We start from the raw sequence: 21250 nt of genomic DNA on the forward strand, positions 1-21250 counted from the left end.
TTAGCAACCTTCACATTGTATCTCTCGTAAGTACCCAATATCTTTCTAGAAAAAAATTCCAACTAGAAAGATATCAGGTAAAGGAATGCCAACAATAATCATCCAATTCATATGAAATGAATGATGCTCAATAAAATATCTATAGTTAGTCATAAAGATTCAAGTGCCTTTCAAATATCACACTTACTCCAATGACCCCCCCCCTACATACCAATTTTTCAATTTTTACCCCTTAGCAGCCCTTTTTTTCCGGATGAAAACTGATTAAAATGTTTTGCACATGTCTGAATACTCTATATACCAAGGTCAAGTTTGGAGATAAAAAATGCATAGACTACATAGGTTGAGAATTATCCTCACACAAATTCTCACTTTTACAAATATGTAAAAATATGTATATTGTATACATGTTTTGATGGAAATCGTTCCAGACAAGGCATGAAATCACTTAATGTAAAGAGCTAAGAAAAAAAAATACTACTTCAAGGTCAAAAACTTGCAAACGATAGGTGTTAAATGGAACAGATTCTGACCTAGAAAACTGCAATTCATCCCTCTTTGTAAGAAACAGTACTCAGGGTATGTGAGGACTAAAGGACAAAATAAGAGAAGCAAGAGTTACAAAGCTGCTGAAACTAAACCCAAGATTCATTTTCTAGTCTCGTTGCATCTTCTAACATCTATAAAGTTAAGTAAATCTATGAATGCAATTTTGCTCAAATATAATATTGAATTTACAAAAAGAATTTTTGCTCATTTCTGACTGACCAAGCAAAGTAGGCTCAACATCCGAAAGTATAAAGGACAGTCAAAAATGGATTTTGAGTTTACTTTCGGCAGCATCATAACTATTCTCACTTCCTTTATTTTGTTCTTTAGTCCTTACATTCCATGAGTGATGTTTCTGACAAAGCGGGAAGAATTGCTGTTTTCTAGGTCAGAATCTATTCCAACCTAACACTTAATGTTGGCAAGTTTCTGTCCTTGAAGTAGTATTTTTTTTTAAGCTTCTTACATCAAGTGGCTTCATGCCTTGTCTGGAGCAATTTTTATAAAAAAATAAAAAAAAAAATAGCAAGCATTTGTTTGGATTTTGAGTAATAAACAATAGGAATGAGTTTCTCAATCTCTCTTCTCTCTCTCTCTCTCTCTATATATATATATATATATATATATATATATATATATATATATGTGTGTGTGTGTAAAAGTGGCGCACACGTTTTTGCATGTCCATGAAAGGCTTTTTTTCTGGAGGGAGGGGTCTCGACCATGTTACTATTTTTAGAACTTTCCTTATACTTCCTAGATTATAATATCTACGATTTCTGAACGGACGTCGTCTCTACATTTATTTTCATCGACTTTTATAAAATTCTCTCTATTCTGTCCTTTCGCGTGTTTGTTCATCTTTTTCATATAAAAGCGAAACAAATCAGAGCGAAGTATGCCGCCTGGTTTTCCAGTCGGGACCTCCAGAAATGCAATTAGATTGGATCAATGTTGGGGAAACCCTTCATATCAAACAATTATTATTCATTTGGAGAGCTCCCACTTTTCGGGGGAGCTGGTTTTCCCCAACATCGTGGGGAAGCAAAACACGGCAGAAACTGTCCTGCAGCCAACTTTCATTTCTGCGAGTGCGTGATTCTTAATTTATTCACTACAAGTCAACTTTTTGATTGACATTTTGATAATTTTGAATGCTTTTTACTTCTTCTCGCGTCGTAGCGTAGCAGTAAAATCTCAGCTTTTCTTTCACTTTTTTTTTCTGCTTTCACGTCGCGGGTTCGAGCCTGTTTGCCTACTACAACTTTTTTTTTCTTTTTTTGCTCCAAACAACCTGGGCAACGCCAGGCACCCCGCTAGTCCAGTTATAAATACAAAAACCACAAAAGTTTTTAAAAGCAAACCAGACAAGTACTGCTCAAATAGGAAATCACTGTTCAAACCACACAGGTGTCCACTATAAAAAGACTCGACATGAATTGGGAGTTACAGACTGCATAGCCTTTTTTCCTGAAGAAGCGAAGTAGTAATAAGATATTACCAAACCAAAGCAGCACTCATTCTAGATTTCTTTTTTTTTTTTTTTTTTTTACATGGAAGTCACCACTTATCAAGGCCTGGAAGCCACTTGGGGATAAGGGTTGTTGCGATGGGTTGAAATTTCATGATAATGGTTACACCTCTTTTCAACAAGATTCAGTGGAAATACGAAATTTTCAAACACTCCTCAGTTGCTTGTTGTATATTCCTATCAGGGGATATGACAATGTTAGAGGTTTGAAATTTATTGGCAGACGCTTTTTCAAACTGATATGCGCACACACAAACGTGTCTCAATTACACACCGTTTATCTGCCCTTGTTATTATTTCAGATTTGTCCAACAGGTGGCGTTTTTCCACTTCTCCTGCTCTAGGTGCACTTCCATTAATTAGCTAATTCTCTCTCATTCATTCGAACTGTCCATGTAGTGGGATGCACATTTTCCATTTGCCTTGGCAGGCAAATACTTACATTTAAGATGAGATAAAACATACGTACATTCTTTTACAAGGTAAGAATGAATACTCTCGAATACACTCACACACACATATGCAATGAACATTCAAACTTCATACACTTATACACAATGAACTTGTGAGCGCAACGAACACTTAATTTCAACTTTATGTATGCTCGTTCATATTAGGGATGGGACGATTCCAGTATTTTTACAGATTTCGATACAATTACCCATTCCATATTAAATTCCCAATTGCGATTCTTTCTAAATCTCTACATATTTAACTATAAATTGTTATTTTTCACGATTACCGTAAAAAACACATGTTAAATGTGCAGATATTTTCTTAAATGTAAGGATACACTTGTGAAGGAGAGTCTGTCGATTTCAGTTTTACTAATAGGTCAAAACCAACAGATATTCACTATTTTAGTATTATTATTAGCAGTAGAATATTTTTCTTTAAAGAAAATCGAATAAAAAAGCCAATTAGAAGAATCGTTGTTGGCATCGGAAAATAGGCACAAATTTTTACGATTCCAATAACCCCAAAATTTCTGATTTTTTGGATTCCTGATTCTGATTAATCGACCCAATACTAATACATACATATATATATATATATATATACACACACACACATATGTACACAAACACTCTCATTGTTCTTAGATATTTCAAGTTAAATACACCTTATTTGTATATATATATATATGTATATATATATATATATATCTCGTAACTTTGTTTTAACGTCTTTCCTTTAATGTTCTTCAAATTTACTCGATAAACTTGATCTTTATTGTTGATTGTTTTTTTGGAACACACAAAATGTATATCTCGACCAGTGGCGACCTTTGACCTTCAACATAACAGCCTCTAAAAAATATTGAACACTATGTACAGATCAGTAACCCCGGCCACTACTAATTCTTCTTGGGAAGTTTCAACGTCCTTCTACAAGCAGTGGCTAGCATTTCCAAATGGTCACCATATAGTATTGACCAGGTTAAACGTTGCTTAACTTAAGTAATCTAACAAGAACCAATGTGTTAACATGAATATCTCATTTACTCTAATTTATGCTCAATTTAATATGGCAAAAAAAAAAAAAAAGTATTAATAAACAGGGGATATGACAATGTTAGGGTTTTGAAGTTTATGGGCAGACGTTTTTTCGAACTAATATGTCGCACACACACAAACGTGTCTCAATTATACACTGGTTATCTGCCCTTGTTGTGATTTCTGATTTGTCCAACAGGTGGTGTTTTTGTAATTTGTAATTTATGCTGAATTTAATACAGTAAAAAACAAGTTATTAATAGTGTTGGAACGATTTATTAGAATCTGAATCTAAATGGAAAAATTGGAACATTTCTGGATATCAGAATCAGTAAAGGTTATGCCTATTTTCCAATGCCAAAAACGATTTTTTCATTTTTGAGGATTATATTTGTTTTTGGTTAAAATTTTATTTCATATTGCTAGTATTAATCATAAAAAAATGATAAACAGTTATTGATTTTAAAATGGCTAATGAAACTAACATCCACAGACTACTTTTCATAAGTACATGCTTGCGTCCGCTAAAATATGTGTTCCAATCCAAAATTTTTTAAAACTTTAAAGTAATCGGAATCAGTAATTGTATCGGAATCAGGAATTTTAAACGGAATCAGTTAAAGTTCTGGAATCGTTCCATCACTGTTAATAAATTAAAGAAACAAAAATTGACCACTAATGATTTTAATTCTAGTTTAGTTCATCTTTGATTTAACTACTTTAATGGAGAAATGAATTAAAAGGGAGGGGGTGGATTTAATTGAGATGCTGTTGTTTCCGTTCAGTCTTAAGAGACAATGGATACTCCCTGTAAGGGTAGCTGCGAATGTAATTCCTTTTGTAAACAAAGGAAAAAGTTTTGGACACGCATTTCCAGAACACGTGAAAGAAGACACATGTTTTAACATGTGTATGACGTCATGGAAAATGGGAAGTTCTCGATATAGTTAGAAACTTTAGAGTTAAGCGGAGAGAGTCTGAGAGAGAGTCCGAGGACGACAGACGATAGTCTGGAGTCCAGACATGGACAGTCGAACGTCTGGAAGCGAGACGGTCACCTTTGAAACATAGAATGTAAAACTTTGAATTCTTGACTAAGAAAACCACGACCGGTCGGAGAAGAAATAAACCCATCATGTGTTTTTATAAACGTCATCTTTGTGTTGTAATTCTACCAAAAGGTAAAGTGAAATTGTCATTATATGTCTTATATATCCTGTGTTTTAAAATGTCTTCACATACACAATGTCTCTACATCTCATATCTACAATGTGAACACTAAGACTGTCTCAACACTACCTCCTCACTAACACTTCTAAGTATGAACATTTTATATATATGAATCTCTTCATAACACGAACACAGAACGCAACATGACTCTAAGACTGCGCTTTTAATAAATAATAAGTCCTAACAACGAGCAATAACAACAATAAATAATAATAATGAACCTATATATAACACTTATAACCAACCGATATTCTTGTATATCATATATATTATATTCTGCTCATTCTTTCCTTAGTTAACCGAAAAAAGGCCAAATACAATTTTTTTAAGGCCAAACTGCTTTAAAAAAAAAAAAAAAAAAAAAAGTTAAATTCACAAAATTTGGCTTTAAAAAGGCCAATCTAGCAACTGTGGACAAGAATATGAGAGTGACTTCCCCAACCTCGGTTTTGAATATCATTATAATGGTATACGATTAATCTTGCAATAGTGTGAGAAAGGAATCTGTAATTTCGATGTTTTTCACTGAAGAAAGTGAGACATATAATAAAAAAAAAAAAAAAAGAAAAAAAAGAAATTTAAAAGAAACAAGGTTAAAAAAAACAAAAAAAAACATTATTTGCCAAGATATGCTGGACTATAGGAGTAAATTAAAGATTGCCTTTTACAATATGATTCTATTATTTGTATTGAGCTATGTAGCATAATATTACTTTCAGAGTTGTAGTGCTTATTAATTGAACTGATTTGGGTCAGTTCTATATTTAAAACACAATGGACACTATTTTCATAGAAATGTTATTTAACTCATATTTGTTGTGCGTTAGTAGCTTTTCTGTCCTGCTAGTCTAAATGAAGGTTTTAACCTTTATCTCCACTACTATATAAAATAAATTTGGTGTCATTCCCTATGGACTTCGAAACGGCTGAGCTGTTTTTTCGTTTTTTTAAATTTCACACAATTGTATCGCATGTCTGAGAGTGTTCTTATAATTATTGAAAATAGATAATCAAAAAAAAAAAAAATATATCAAAATGGAAAAGTCCAATTTCGACCAAACTTACAACTTTCACACAATCTAACATCGCAACTGCATTTGAGAAATTTTATCACCACACAACCAAATGTGTCCAATGTATAAAATCAATAGGTTCTTTTATATGACAGAGGAGCATCCGAAATGAATGTTTCTGTTTAGAGCACAAGTGAAGCATGATACTTGACTTTTACATTTTAAACTTTGATTCTAGCCATTATATATAAAAATAATTTTATAAAATCAACAGTAAGTTCTCTACAGTGCAATGTATTATGGACTAAGTGCGGGGAGGAATGTGAAGCTTCCTCCCAGCGCACCATGATGGGTTCCCGAATAGAGATAGCACTCAATTGATTTGATTGAAAAATAGGTGATTTCACCGATTTTGAGGACAATAAAATATGGCAGGGTGAAACATTCGTTGATCCTTATTAAATCCTGGGCAACACTGATAGGTTAATTTAATCTTAGGAATGTCTTTACAAAATTCCCGGTTCATCATCTTTAAGAGTATCAAATCAAATGGTCTTGCTTAGTTTTTAATCATCGATTTAACAACATTACCAGAGTTACGAATTTAAGTGAAGGTGGAGATTTAATGGAGACCTTCAAAATACGAGGTGCCCTCAATAAGTTTCTAGCCTTTTTTTTTTTTTTCTACGGGCATTTAAAATTGTTGTAGACTCTTGAAAATTACGTATGTTATTGCTATATATACTATGACTGACCAATTTTTATGATTACAAGTTCAAATGAACAGCTACAGCAGGAATTGGAATACACCTTAGTAAAGTCTGATTATCACAGATGGTGAATTTAAAAAATGTAATCTGGACGCGAGGACACTTTAAAAGAACGACATGCAATGAAATTCTGTTTTAAACTTGGAAAAAATGCCACAAAAACGTATAGAATGCTTCAGACTGCTTTTGGACCATCTTGCATGAATTTAGCATCAGTTTTTTTAAGTGAGATTCGAAGAAGGTAGAGAGTCTGCGAGGGATAATGAGAGGTGTGGGAGGAGCAAGGAAGTGAGAACACAAAGTTGATGGGTCAAATAAAGAATTTCATTTATAAACACCGTCATGTGTCTATAGAGACAATAAATGCACATTTTGATGTCAGTGTGGGAACTGTACACAATTATTTGTGAGAAACTGAAAATGTGGAAGGTTTGCACTAAGTTTGTCCTAAGGATGATCAGAGAAGATCAGACTATTTGACAAAGATGGGCATCAAGACAGTTCCTCACCCTCACTATAGTCCAGACCATGCTCCCCGTGAATTTTGGTTATTTCCTAAGCTAATGGAAAACCTTAGAGGCTGTCGTTATGAGACAATTGAGATGTGACAAGAGTCATTGACACATTCACACAAGAGGACTTCTACGAGGCCTCCCAGAAGTTGTTGGAACAGTACAGCAAGTGTATTGCAACCGAAAGTGATTACTTTGGAGGGACTAGAGTTTCATGAGAGTATAATCATGAAAAGTGGCCATACAAAAAAAGTCTGGAAACTTATTAAAGGCACTAGCAATAAAAATATACTAGCAGAGCTCACCAGTGTTGCCTGAGGGAGGAGGCGACATTGGTTTTAATTTCCAGTGGATTACAAAAAAATCAAAAATGGCTGGATTGCAAAAAGAATTAGGATTCCATCTGTGGTATTTTTGGTGGGTAATTTTGGCATTTTCATCTCAAAAACACACATTGATTGTTGGAGACATCTGAAGATTATTGATTCTTGTTTCAAATGTAAACAATATAAAACAATGGTTTGAGTTTTTGAGATAAGGATTGATATTATTCGGATTGTTTGGATTACTGCTCTTGAAATGTTGCAAGAATAACACCCAAGATACTATGAAACAAGTTAAAATTTATTGTTTAAGTATTGCCCTCTATCATTGGTACAACTAATTGAAGCAGGGTGAGAAGAAAAAGTAAGCAAGGATGCAGAAGAAAAACAAGAAAATTAAAAATTTACTATTTTTCTTTTAGAAATCTCAGAATAGCAAAGAATACCAAAGCAATTTAAAAAATAATTTTAAAAAAATAAAAATAATAATTGTGAGAAAGAAAAATAAGTTTTTATTTTAATTGGTCTAAGAAACAAATTTTACACCAAAAAAGTATCGATATATTGTCATTGTGTAAAAATAAATCAGAAAAGAAAAATTATCAGATATAAAAATAATATTTGTCAATATAAAAGTATCTATTGAATAAAAAGGAAGAAAGTTTTCATAAACATCTTTGCATCTGTAGCTATTAGAAAAAAAATGGGTAAAAGATTGATGACTTAAACAATTTTTTTTTTAATTTGAATAAAAAAAAGTGTACAGATGACAATATATATGTATGCATATATTTTAAAGATTATTGCATTAAGAATATTTTGGAGTTAAAATCACTTCAGTATTATGTACTAACAGATAAAAAATTAAAGACCTTTGAATTTTTTTTCCATTTTGAGCGATTAAAAAAAAAAAAAAAAAAAATCATATCTTCATGGGTAATAAATACAACAATACTTCCGGTCCCATAAAACTCCATTTTTTTTAAATATCGATTATTCTAGCATATTTACACATTTTAAACGTTATGCATAATAAAAATAGATTTGAACTCAAAATAAGTCTTAAATCAATTAATATTTAAAAAATTTTTTTTTAATATTTTAATTGGATTTTTTAAAAACTATCAATCACATACCAAAAAAACAGCACCCCTTTTTTTTACAACTAGGCAACTTGGGTGGGTGATTATCTCCCCTTATAGTACTTCAGATTTATTTATATTAAAAAAATTAAACCTATTGAATTTTTTGCGCTTCTACACTTGGGAAGAAATTTCGAAGATCGTAAAACTGAATTTCACATGAAAACAATGGTATCTACGTATTCCCCATATTTTTAAGAGGATTATATCAAAAAATTATGAAAATCAATAAAGTAGAAAATTATTTTTATTAAAGAAAATAAAAAAAATAGAATTTGATTAAAATGATCGTAAGACACAGAAGAGTTCAAAAGGGAGGTAATTTTCCGTTTTGACTTTAAACAGGATAGCAGCAATTTTTCACCTACAAATACTATTAAAGTTTTTTTGTTTAATAATTCAGTAATATTCAGATGATTTCAACTAATTAATTTGGAAACTACCATTTTAATTTATTAGAATTTAACAAAAAAAAAAAAAGAAAAAAAAAATCAGTTGAAACCATTGTTTTTTTTATCTGAAAACTATTTATCGACAACAAAATCTCGTCCCAATTCTGTAGAATTGCCAAATTTTTGCTTTTATTTTGTTTAGCCTTGTTTATTAACCATGACATTTGTTTTTATCAAATTAATATTTATTTTTGGTGCTTCTACACTTTATTGCCGAAATTGGAGATGCCATTTTATTTCACACATTTTCTGTCCAAATCCAGAGGAGAAATCATTATATTATAAACTGTGGTCGAAGCATGAAATAAATAACAAAAAAAATTAAACTAGAGAACGATTGCTTCCGGAAAGGGAAGAATAAATTTACCTAAAATTATCATTTATTACATCCGGAAATGCATTGCTTCTGGAAAGAATAAAAAACAAAACAAAACAAAACAAACAAAAAAAAACTATTTTATGAAAATCCAATGTTGCTTTCATTCCAAAATTGTTTTATTAAAATTATATTTTCTTACACAAACTTTTCAATAAATGTTTTTCGAATTATATTTTGATAAATCTTTATACAATAAATGTTTTGGTTTTGAAATGGCGCTCGCCCAGTTTAAATCATTATAAATATGTCATTTAATTTTCTGTTTTTAATTTTAAAAAAAAAAAAAAGTTCCATGAAAAACTTTCCCGTTTTCGTTAATTAAATCGAAACATTTCCAATTAAACAATTATGGATATCTGTTCTCTTTCACTTTCTTTACTTTTTTTCAGAGTTCTTTCTGGAAGTTTAATTTTTTTGTTATTTATTTCATGCTTCGGCTATAGTTTAATATCATGATTTCTCTCATAAATTTGGACAGCAGGTGGGTGAAATAAAATGGCGCCTCCAATTTCGGCAATAAAGTGTAGAAGCACCATATTTAAAAAAAAAAAACAAGACAGATTTAAATATAAAGATGTTTTCCTCGTGATAAAAAGCATTGTTTAAGCGCAAATTCAAAATGTTAGTAAGCCAATTCAACGCAGATTTAAAAAAAAAAAAATAAAAAATCACCGTTGATAATATCAAACGGGTCTTGTTTTTTCTTAGTGGCATCATGTCACGAGAGACAACAAGAATGAAAAAAAAAAAAAAAAGTTTGATTTATAAACAAATAAATGTTTGTGTGTTGAATTGGCTTACTAAACTCATATTTTGAATTTAATTAAACTATCACATTATCGTTTGCTCATTAAAGTGAACAAAAATTATCTAAGTATAATTGGTTCTTATTTAGAATTCGACCTTAATAAAAAAAATAAATAAAATACAGAAAATTTTTTATCATAGACAGACATGTCACAAACCAGAAACATCATATTCCACAAATCATATATATTGATCAAGTATTTTTTTTACATAAAAAAATTTTTTTTTAAAGATTTAAAGCGATTAATGTGAAATTGTTAGCATTACAAGACTGATCTCGCAAGTTTTAATTATTATGAACTTATCTGCCCTTGTTCTTTTCAAGACGATGAAATGAGTTTCTTTTTCCTTAATGATAAAATTTGATTTTCTAATTTAAAAATAATACTATATCAATTTATATGATTTTTGGAATATAACAGCTTCAGTGATGGATATATACACCATAAGGATTTTTTCTGTTTTTGTTTTTTAATTAGGTTGAATTCTATAGAAGCATATAATTTTGTTTAGGTAATATTTTAATTTTCATTTATAAAAATCAATGGATGTAAATAGCTTAAAAAATTTTTCCATACGAAAAAAGTTGCAGAGAATTTTCAAGTCTGACATGAATTTTTATTTGACAGTTCAAATGCTTTCAAATTTCAAGGGGTCACATAACGATTGATTCTTTTTTTCTTTAAACAAAGATTTAAATGGTTGATTTGTTTACGCAAAAAATGAAAATGCATTCTGGTGGATTTAATTTAAATTTTTTTTAAAATAGGATTTTAGAAGTTTATTTTATTTACACCATTACACTAGCAGAACCTGTGTAACTTCCACAGCGACATATTCCATATGTAATATATTGCTGCTGGGCATTCTGTAGACGTTCATCGTGAATGGAGACCCTGCGATATTATTCTAACCCTTTGTGTTAAAACTGTAAAAGTATTTAAGTAATCTGGTTAACGTTGTGTCAGAATATATTTGGTTATTATAGTTTATCTCCAATATCCTTATGAGTCTGTGATATATTTCTATTGTATAAACGAGAGATCTAATTTATTAAAAAGGAGAATTAAAAGGTGATAACATACTAAAAGCATTAAATTATCATATCTATATCTATGTACTAATTCAATGTTCGTAGTATGTTATCACTAAGGCTATAGCAACAGAATGTTCTTATTGTTTTGACTCTCGAGTATATATCCGACAGTTAATCAACCGAGAACCACATCACTGTATATATAAGCATATAAGATATCAACAGATACACACTCGAGAGTCAAAACAGATTTAATGTGGAGAGTGGAGGAGGAGGGAAAAAAGGGGGGGAACAAGCTCTCCCGAGAGGAGGGGGAGCTGATAGTGCCTCTTGGTATGCAGTGTTGCCCCTACATAGACCAAAAACTGATTGCCTCAAGGGCAATGATCTTTTAGTGCATCATCTGCCAGAACAGATACTACACTTTGAGATATTAAATCCTTTATTCTGGATAAAATTACAATGTAAGTTCAAACTGAACAAAAACTTAGGCACAAGGCCAACTCAAAAGGGGGGAAAATGAGGGTCAAAACAGTGAAAAGAATATGCTGTTGTCATGACCCTAGGGTCATGACAACAGCATATTCTTTTCACTGTTTTTCCACCTTCTAGCCTCCTTTTTAATATATTGGATCTCTTGATCGAATACATCATAATCTGAAAACTGTGACATATGCATGTACATGTATGTAGATACTATTGTATTAATATAGAGATTTTTTTTTATTAATAAATAGTTGACTAATAGTAAATTGAACATAATGTGTTAGTCAAGTAGAGGCGAGAAATACACACAAAATGACAAGAAACAATATTATTAATATACAGATTATTTGGTAGCAATATTAACTTTGATTCAAGTAAATCTCGCTTTGAATAAAGAGTAGTGTTAAAAAGAATCCCACAGTAATTAGAGATTACAATTGTTAAAAGTGCGATGTTACAATGAGCGTAGTTGGCGTACCAAGTAAATGCAGGATTTGTCATAATATGGGACGAATACAAGGGAAAAAAATATTGGGAATAATTGGGAAAAAGGAGAAGGGCATGAGGAGAAGTTGGTTAGAGAAGGGAAATATGCAAGTCGGACATCTCAGACAAGGTGGTGGTGAAAGAAAAGGAACGGGAGGGGGAATAGACAGCAGTCAAAAAATGTGAGTAGGAGGTTAAAGTAGAGGAGTGGGCAGTCAAAAAAAAGGAGGAAATAGGTGTCAAAGAAAAAAAAGAGCAGAGGAGGAAGAGGCAGTCAAAAAAGAGCAGAGGAGAAAGAGGCAGTCAAAAAAAGAGCAGAGGAGAAAGAGGCAGTCAAAAAAGAGCAGAGGAGAAAGAGGCAGTCAAAAAAGAGCAGAGGAGAAAGAGGCAGTCAAAAAAGAGCAGAGGAGAAAGAGGCAGTCAAAAAAGAGCAGAGGAGAAAGAGGCAGTCAAAAAAGAGCAGAGGAGAAAGAGGCAGTCAAAAAAGAGCAGAGGAGAAAGAGGCAGTCAAAAAAGAGCAGAGGAGAAAGAGGCAGTCAAAAAAGAGCAGAGGAGAAAGAGGCAGTCAAAAAAGAGCAGAGGAGAAAGAGGCAGTCAAAAAAGAGCAGAGGAGAAAGAGGCAGTCAAAAAAGAGCAGAGGAGAAAGAGGCAGTCAAAAAAGAGCAGAGGAGAAAGAGGCAGTCAAAAAAGAGCAGAGGAGAAAGAGGCAGTCAAAAAAGAGCAGAGGAGAAAGAGGCAGTCAAAAAAGAGCAGAGGAGAAAGAGGCAGTCAAAAAAGAGCAGAGGAGAAAGAGGCAGTCAAAAAAGAGCAGAGGAGAAAGAGGCAGTCAAAAAAGAGCAGAGGAGAAAGAGGCAGTCAAAAAAGAGCAGAGGAGAAAGAGGCAGTCAAAAAAGAGCAGAGGAGAAAGAGGCAGTCAAAAAAGAGCAGAGGAGAAAGAGGCAGTCAAAAAAGAGCAGAGGAGAAAGAGGCAGTCAAAAAAGAGCAGAGGAGAAAGAGGCAGTCAAAAAAGAGCAGGAGGAGAAAGAGGCAGTCAAAAAAGAGCAGGAGGTGAAAGAGGCAGTCGAGGAGGAGGAGGAGGAGGAAGAGGCAGTCAAAGAAGAGGAGGAAGAGGAGGAGGAAGAGGAGGCAGCAGTCAAAGAAGAGGAGGAGGAAGAGGAGGCAGTCAAAGAAGAGGAGGAGGAAGAGGAGGCAGTCAAAGAAGAGGAGGAGGGAGAGGAGGCAGTAAAAGAAAATGAGAAAACAGTGGTCTAAGAAGACAGGAAGGAGGAGGAGATGAAGTAGATTGATAGAAAATTATTACAACTATAAGAACAAAGATCTTCACCTGTAAAACTGTTCCAAATATCGGCAGATTTAACGTTTCCCCTGGTGTAGGAGGTGGCCACTGGTCTATATCGTGACATGCTGCAAGAAAAGAAACATAAGAGGATTAGGCAACAATTTTTAAAACTGACGTCATCAAAAAAAAGAACACAATTCCAGTGACATTAGCAATCATGAATACACTTTTGCCTTCCAATTATCTTCATGGAAGTGGGGAGCAAAGTGGTGGATCTGTTCTGCTGTACTTCCTCTTTTTTATCCTCTGTCAGTGAAGGAGAAATCATTTTAGACCAAGTCAATTTTTTTTTTTTACATTACAATCTACGAGCGGCGTGCAATAAGTAATGCCCCTGGCCCACGTTACGTAAAAAATGGCTTAAATAATACTGGTTCAATATTAAATTTAAAAATTCGAAAAAAAAAAAAATACATCTCACACCACGATTCGAACCCAAAACGTTTAGATAATGACCCAACGCGCTAATCAACTGAGCAAACATGACGTACATCAAATTTAGTCAGTTCTTCAACTATTTAAAGTAAATCAGGTCATGATGTCATCTGACGCATGCATAGAACCGGTCGTCGTCACGAGAGGACTTTTATTGTTGACCCCCCCCCCCGGTCAAACATTGTCGATGGGGGGGGGGATTAACGTTTTTGGCCAATTTTTCGAGCGAAGGATGGGGCTTCAATATGATACCAAGTTTGTGATTTTTTGTTCTGTGTGCCGAAAGTGGCGGACGGACATACATACATTTTCGCTTTTATATATATATATATATATATATATATATATATATAGACTAGCGGGGGAGGGGGTGGGGGCGTGGACCCGGCATTGCCTGAGTGTTTGGAGGTGTGTGTGAAACTTCTGAAAAATAAAAAATAAAATAAAAAAAAACATGTGAAAAATGGCTTAAATAAGCTTGTTTCAATATTGAAATTAAAAAAAAAAAGGTGGGTACCCAGGTGTTTTTAGGTGTGTGTGGTCGGTCAGGGTGGGGGTGGGGGGTGTTAATGAAAATCTAAGAATAAGCGAAGTAAAAAAAACCCCAAAAAACAGAAAAACGAACGCTACCTGAAAAATGGCTTAAATAACCCTGCTCCAATATTAAAATTTAAAAAATCGAGAAAAAAAAAAAAAAAAAAAAAGACATCTCACACCACGATTCGAACCCACAATGTTTAGATTATGACCCAACGCTCTAACCAACTGAGCTAACATGGCGTACATGAAATTGTGTCAGTTCTTCAAATATTTAAACTAAATCAGGTTATGACGTCGTCTGAGGCATGCGTAGAACCGATCTCGTCATTAGAGGACGGTTTTTGCTGACCCCTCCCTGTAGAAAAGTGTTGATTTCAGGGTGAAAAAAAAAATGTTTTTAGCCAATTTTTTAATATTTGTCGGGCGAAGATGGGCCTTTCATATGAGACCAAATTTGTGAATTTTTGTTCTGTCTGTTGAAAGTTTTTAGCAGACAGAAAAACATACACACATACATACATACATTTTCGCTTTTATATATATATATATATATATATATATATATATATACTAGCAGGGGTGCCCGGCATTGCTCGGGTGTTTGGAGGTGTATGCTGTGCAAAAAAAGCAAAAAAAACAAAAAAAATGGTTAATTTTTTTAAAACTTTGACCCCTATTATGACCCCTTAAAATTTATAGTTTCGGGCTCAAATCACTTTATTAAGTTAGATCCAGGTTCAAGGAACCTATATCTAAAATTTCAAGTGTCTAGACCCAAAATTGTCGGAGGAGTTTGGTAGAGTTCTTAAAGGTCAAATCGTTGAAATTTGACCCCTTAACAGCCAAATTTCTGGCTGACACCCGTCACATCGATTTTCCCAAATCTCAGTACCCGGTATTTCAAATTTCGAGTCTATAGACTAAAAATTGACAGAGTTATTGCATAGGGAAATGTACACAGACAGACAGACACACAGGCAGACACGTTCACTTTTATAGATATATATATATATATATATATATATATATATATATATATGGAAATTTCACATCTTTGATACACAACATTTACAAAATATGTTGTATTAGCGGGGAGGGGGGGGATCTTAAATATATTTTAATTTGTCCAGATTTCGTATATATATATATATCATAGTCGTGATTTCCAAAGTAAAAAAAAAAGTACAAAATGTATAACGATTTTTTTCAATTTGACCCATTTTTAATTCCTTAAAAACTATTTTAACCGGCTAAAGACCCATAAAAGAATGGTCCATGAAAAATCCAATCATTTAAAACTGCTTTGCAACTTTTAGTTTCGGAGGAGATAGAGTTTGAAAATATGGAGACAGACAGACATAGTGAGTTTTATAAATTAGATTATTTAAATAAAAGTAAATTGTTCTAATTGTAATGAGTGTGTGACATTCTCATCAATTTCGACATTTGAGGTTCCGCCATAACAACTCAGTTTTTCGGAAATCCACACGATTTGTTTATAGTGGTGAAGGCTTTGTGCAGAACCAACCACCATTTTTGATCCAACTGCTAATCTCAGTTGGTGCAAAGCCTGTTACAACAGCAAGACGACGGTAGACCTCAGGTTTTATATCAAAGTTGGCTTTCTCCTAGCTGCATGTCTTAAAGTCTAGAGGTGCATCTCTCCCAGTGAATTAAACACGCCCTCAGATACCAACCTAGCAATTTTTATGCCCCGGCGCGGTACATACAGTATCTAGCATTCCCAAAGGGTCATCCATTTGGTACGGGCCAGGCTTAACTTCAGTGATTTGGTAAGAACCGGTGTGCCAATGTGATTATGTCATATATTATGATGGTTACATAGCAGTGATAAAAGAAAAAATAGGACTATAAAATTACAAATGAATAACACCAAACATTAATTCATTATGAATTGTTTAAAAAATAGTGACACAAACTAGGCATTCAAACAGCTATCTTTCGTCTGTGGTCATCAATGACAAAAAAAAAAGCTGAAATCGAGATGGATTTTTCAATCTCATTTAGTGGGATGAGGAATGTTTCCCTTCTCCCCTCCTTTCAACATATGTTGCATTAAATAAAAGTAAGCTGTTTTGATGATAATGCGTGTGTGATATTTACAGCGCCGAGCATTCCCAAATGGTCACCCATCTGGTACTGGCCAGGCTCATCACTGCTTAACTTCTGATAGTTATATAGCGGTGATACATGAAAAAAAATTTTCATTTCAAAACAGGTGTAATTATTGCAACATTTGTGTCTATTTTTGTCCAGCATTTATGGTCGTTTTTTTTGTTTTATATAATAAAAATACCAGACATCTTTTTTTTGTGACATAGTTGCTATAATAGAATAGGTGCAATCAGAAGTGAATAGAAATAGTGAATCCCCTACAGAGAAGGGGAAGATGGTCCATCTCTTCCCTTCTCCTTGTATTGAATGGCATACAATTTATTGATTCGATACATTATTAATTACTGCATCAAACTTTCTCATGGCTGACAAGAGGAAAAAAAAAAAAAAAAAAAAAAAAAAAAAAAACAACTAATGAAAATAATGAAAAAAAATTTCTGGCAGGGAAGCCTATTTTGGAGATGTGACCCCCACCCCTCATATTTTTTTTTGATATTATGTTATTAACAGATTTCCAATGAATTATCAGTCTGCAAGAAAAAAAAAAAAAAAAAAAAAATTTAATTATTCATGTAAAAATAGAATATATATATATATATATATATATAAATTTAAAGGAGATTAGAAAAATAGTCTAAAGAGCAGAGTGTATTTTAATGTAATAGTAAAATTATTAGTTTAATTAAAATACAGGGAAAGAAAAAGTGCTCGTTGTAATCTAGATATATAATAAGCTCGATAGGTAAATATCCTAGAGCTAATTTAATATTTATCAATAATTATTGATTTTGTTGTTGTTCCTTCTTATGAAACGGATTTTTAATTTAATTCTAATTTGATTTTTAAATTATCAATCACATTACTAAATATATATATATATATATATATATATATATATATATATATATATATATATATATATATATTTCCATATATAAATTATAGTGTAATAGACAGGGTATAAATGAGCAAAGCCACATTAAAATATATCTAAAAGGTACTGAGCTATATAAATAGAAAGGGTGAGAGATTAACGATTGTGAAATTATCAGTCAAGCTTTCATAGGAGGAAAAAAAATTAAATTTATATGTATGATTATTTTCGAAACGATTGTACATACAAATTTGATTTTGTTATGTTTCCGATGAAAACTTGATCGATAATTTCAATTATTAATCTCTCCTCACCCTTTATATATATATATATATATATATATATATATATATATATATAAATATATAGTAAGTTATAAAATGTATATGGCGATTAAGCTACACTGAATATTCCGCATTTCATCCACTCAACGATTCTTCAGGCTTATGAGCGAATTCTGTGGTTGTTTGTCGTTTTTATATGCGCATCTTCTATTGAGATTTTAGTTAGCCAATCAGCTTTCTAGTATCCACCGCGCCCTTCCTATCAGCCAAAGAGCATGCATTTATCGGACAAAGGCCTATTTGACCTCTGGTTGACCTGTTCCTTTGTGTGTGCTCTATTTAGATGAAAAGCCTGAAGAATCCTAGTGGATGAAACGCAGAATATTCAGTGTAGCTTAATCACCATATACATTTTATAACTTACTAACTAGCTCTACCTACGTATTGAGCACTTTTGAAGTAAATACTTCAAGTTTACGCATAAATCTATACTTTCGTATATTAATTTTATGCGAGTAAATTAAGTAGTTATATATATATATATATATATATATATGTATGTATGTATGTAAGGAAGTTTGTGTGTCTGAGTTCATTCTCTATGGACTCTAAAATGACTGGGTCAATTTTTATGAAATTTCACATGAAGGTACTTTATGAGTCTGGCAGCATTCTTAGATAGGTTTTGTGTCAGAATATCTTCAAAAAGTATTAAAAAATCAAAATAATCCAATGAAAGGAACAAGGGATTTTGACCAAAATTAACATCTAACACAAATTGGTGTATTTGAGAAATTTTATTATCATGCAAGCCAAAAGGTCCAATGTATAAAATACACAGTAGGTTCTTTGATATGACAGGGGCATGTTCGAAATGAATGTTTCTATTTAAAGCACAATTTCACAATGATACTTGACTTTCATTTTAAACTTTAATATGAGCCATTATATATATATATATATATATATATATATATATAAAAATAATTTTCTAAAATCAACAGTAGGTTCTCTACAATGCAATGTAGACTATACTACATTGTTAACTTAGTCACTGTAAGAGGCACGTAAAGCTTCCTCCAGGCACATCGTGATGGGTCTCCGATCAGAATAGGCAATCAATTGATTTGATTGAAAAATGGGCTATGTCATCGATTTCAATGACAATAAGAAATGGCAGTGTGAAACATTCATTGATCATCATTCAATCCCGAGCAATGTCTGGTCACCCTGCTAGTATATATATAGTTTTCACATGAATAATAATGAAAGAATTATTTAATTATGAAGCCCTTTTAAGAATACTTAAGGATGGGCACTGTTTGGGCAATATAAATTAAAAGTCGGTCAACTAGCGTTTAAGCAACATTTATGACTTCTGTCGTTCGAACACTCTGGATTTTTTTTAACTTTGACCTCTATTATGACCCCTTAACATTTATTGTTTGGGTCTTAAATCAAGTTATTAAGTTGGATCCATGTCCAAGGAATCTATATCTAAAATTTCAAGTGTTTAGACCCAAAATTGTTGGAGGAGTTTGATAGAGTTCTCAAAGGTCAAATTGTTGAACTTTGACCCCTTAACAGCCAAATTTCTGGCCGAAAACCGATCAAAGATTTTCCCAAATCTCAGTACCCTGTATATAAAGTTTCGAGTCTGTAGACTTAAAATTGACAGTTATTGCATAGGGAATGTACACACACATTTTCACTTATATATATATATATATGTGTGCGTATATTTATATACATATATATGTATATAAATAAAATATATAGATTAATTCTTTTCATTTTTCATGGTAATCATTTGGTGGTCCAGAGGTAAAGGCTTAGCAAACAAAGTCAAAGCTGGCTTTGTGGCTGGGTTTAAATCTCCCGACCAGCAAGAATTGTCATCCTACACTGATGATTGCATAAGCATGAAACACAAATGTCTGTAGGTATAAAAGTATTATTATTTAATTATAATTATATGTGTATCACGGAAGATCAGAAAAACATTGGTACCGCCGGTTTCAAACAAATTCAAAGGGCCAGAGATGCAGACATGAACAGAAACTGAAGAGAATCTCACATAAGAAACCAGCGATTGGTCCTCTTTGTTTTAGATTTGAAACCAATGGTATCAATGTTTTTCTGATCTCCTGTAACATAAACATAAGTATTACGCTCTTATTTTGATATTTTCTTCAGAATCGAGTACTTTGCTGGGATTCTCAATTCTTCAATAGACTGGTTGGTTGGTTGGTTGGTTATTTTTTTTACGGCATATCAACCCTTTTTATGTCATTTAATGGCAAATCCAGTGAAAGAAGAAAAAGTTTTTAATAGAATATATTTGTTTCTTTTTTTCAAGTCAGTTTCTACTTAACCCATAGTTGGGACCCTAACAGTTACTACCACTCCGGGTCAGAGTGGGTCTGGGAGCCATGGCAATTAAGAGGTGGCTCCACACTCCCCAAAGCCCACAAGCTGGGGCCTCACCATCGGATATAGTTTAAGGTCATATCCAGAACCAGACCACTTGGAAGCCTACATTCAACACGTTATTGCCAAAATACAGTCTAATTTAATGCAATCAGTTTGTGAAAATTGTATGTCTGGATTACACCATATGCGTATGAGCTACGAGGCTGTACGTCTGAAATTGTATTTAAATTGTAGTTAAAACAATAGAGTGTAAACTGTTCTACACTTCCAAGTAACAATTTCCAGGGTTAAATTCAACAAAATTCACTCCTCAAAATTCAACACTGCCGCTAAAATCTCGTTACTTTAAAACGCATTGCTCTGCCATCACAAATTCAACTCCAAAACACGGCACACTGCTGACAAGATTTGCTACCCTAACGTCAAAATCCCAAATCAATTCAGTCTCTGAAAAATCAGGCATTTTATTTTCAAGCCGAAAACATCTCATCTGCATATTAGGTGACAATATTACAAGCATATAAAGAGAAAAAGTGGCCATTTTCTTTTTTTCTTTGTTCTGTTTGACTTCATGGTACCCTACAGGTTGCACAAAAACAGGTTTGTAGCAATTTTTAAGGTGTTTAATCACAGAAGAGCAAGTTATCTTGCCTTTTCAGACCGCAATTATAAATGCCAAAAATTAATCTTTATAATAAACGACATATCCTCGAGTGGCTTCTGAGCCTTGATAAGTGGGGATGCCTATGTAAAAAAAAAAAATTAAAATTAAATTTAATCGTCTTCTATTCTACTAAATATCTATTAATCGGTTTGTGTACTCCTTCACCTTTTTGTAGAAACTGAGATTTTGTCCATCTATCACAATTGTTTTTAAATGTAATAATATCGTACGTATCATGAGAAGGTATTTTCCTTATAAAAAGTGTTATGGCTTTCAGTTGAAAAGAATATAAAAATATTCCATTTAGGATGTTTTCGGAACAATCTGAAATAA

At 32.6% G+C, this 21250-nt stretch overlaps 1 protein-coding gene across 11 annotated transcripts in view; it reads right to left on the reverse strand.

The window, feature by feature from the left end:
• The window catches only part of LOC145249704 (protein DENND6A-like), a 242388-nt gene that overhangs the window by 73217 nt on the left and 147921 nt on the right, over positions 1 to 21250 (reverse strand). For all 11 annotated transcript variants that reach the window (XM_080111567.1, XM_080111570.1, XM_080111564.1 and 8 more), the window contains exon 7: positions 13537 to 13616. In XM_080111567.1, the coding sequence (XP_079967693.1) occupies positions 13537 to 13616 (80 nt within the window). The remainder of the gene's footprint in view (positions 1 to 13536; positions 13617 to 21250) is intronic.

The sequence above is a fragment of the Euprymna scolopes genome, chromosome 28 (assembly GCF_053919585.1).
Source record: "Euprymna scolopes isolate OS-2025 chromosome 28, ASM5391958v1, whole genome shotgun sequence".
NCBI lineage: Eukaryota > Metazoa > Mollusca > Cephalopoda > Sepiida > Sepiolidae > Euprymna > Euprymna scolopes.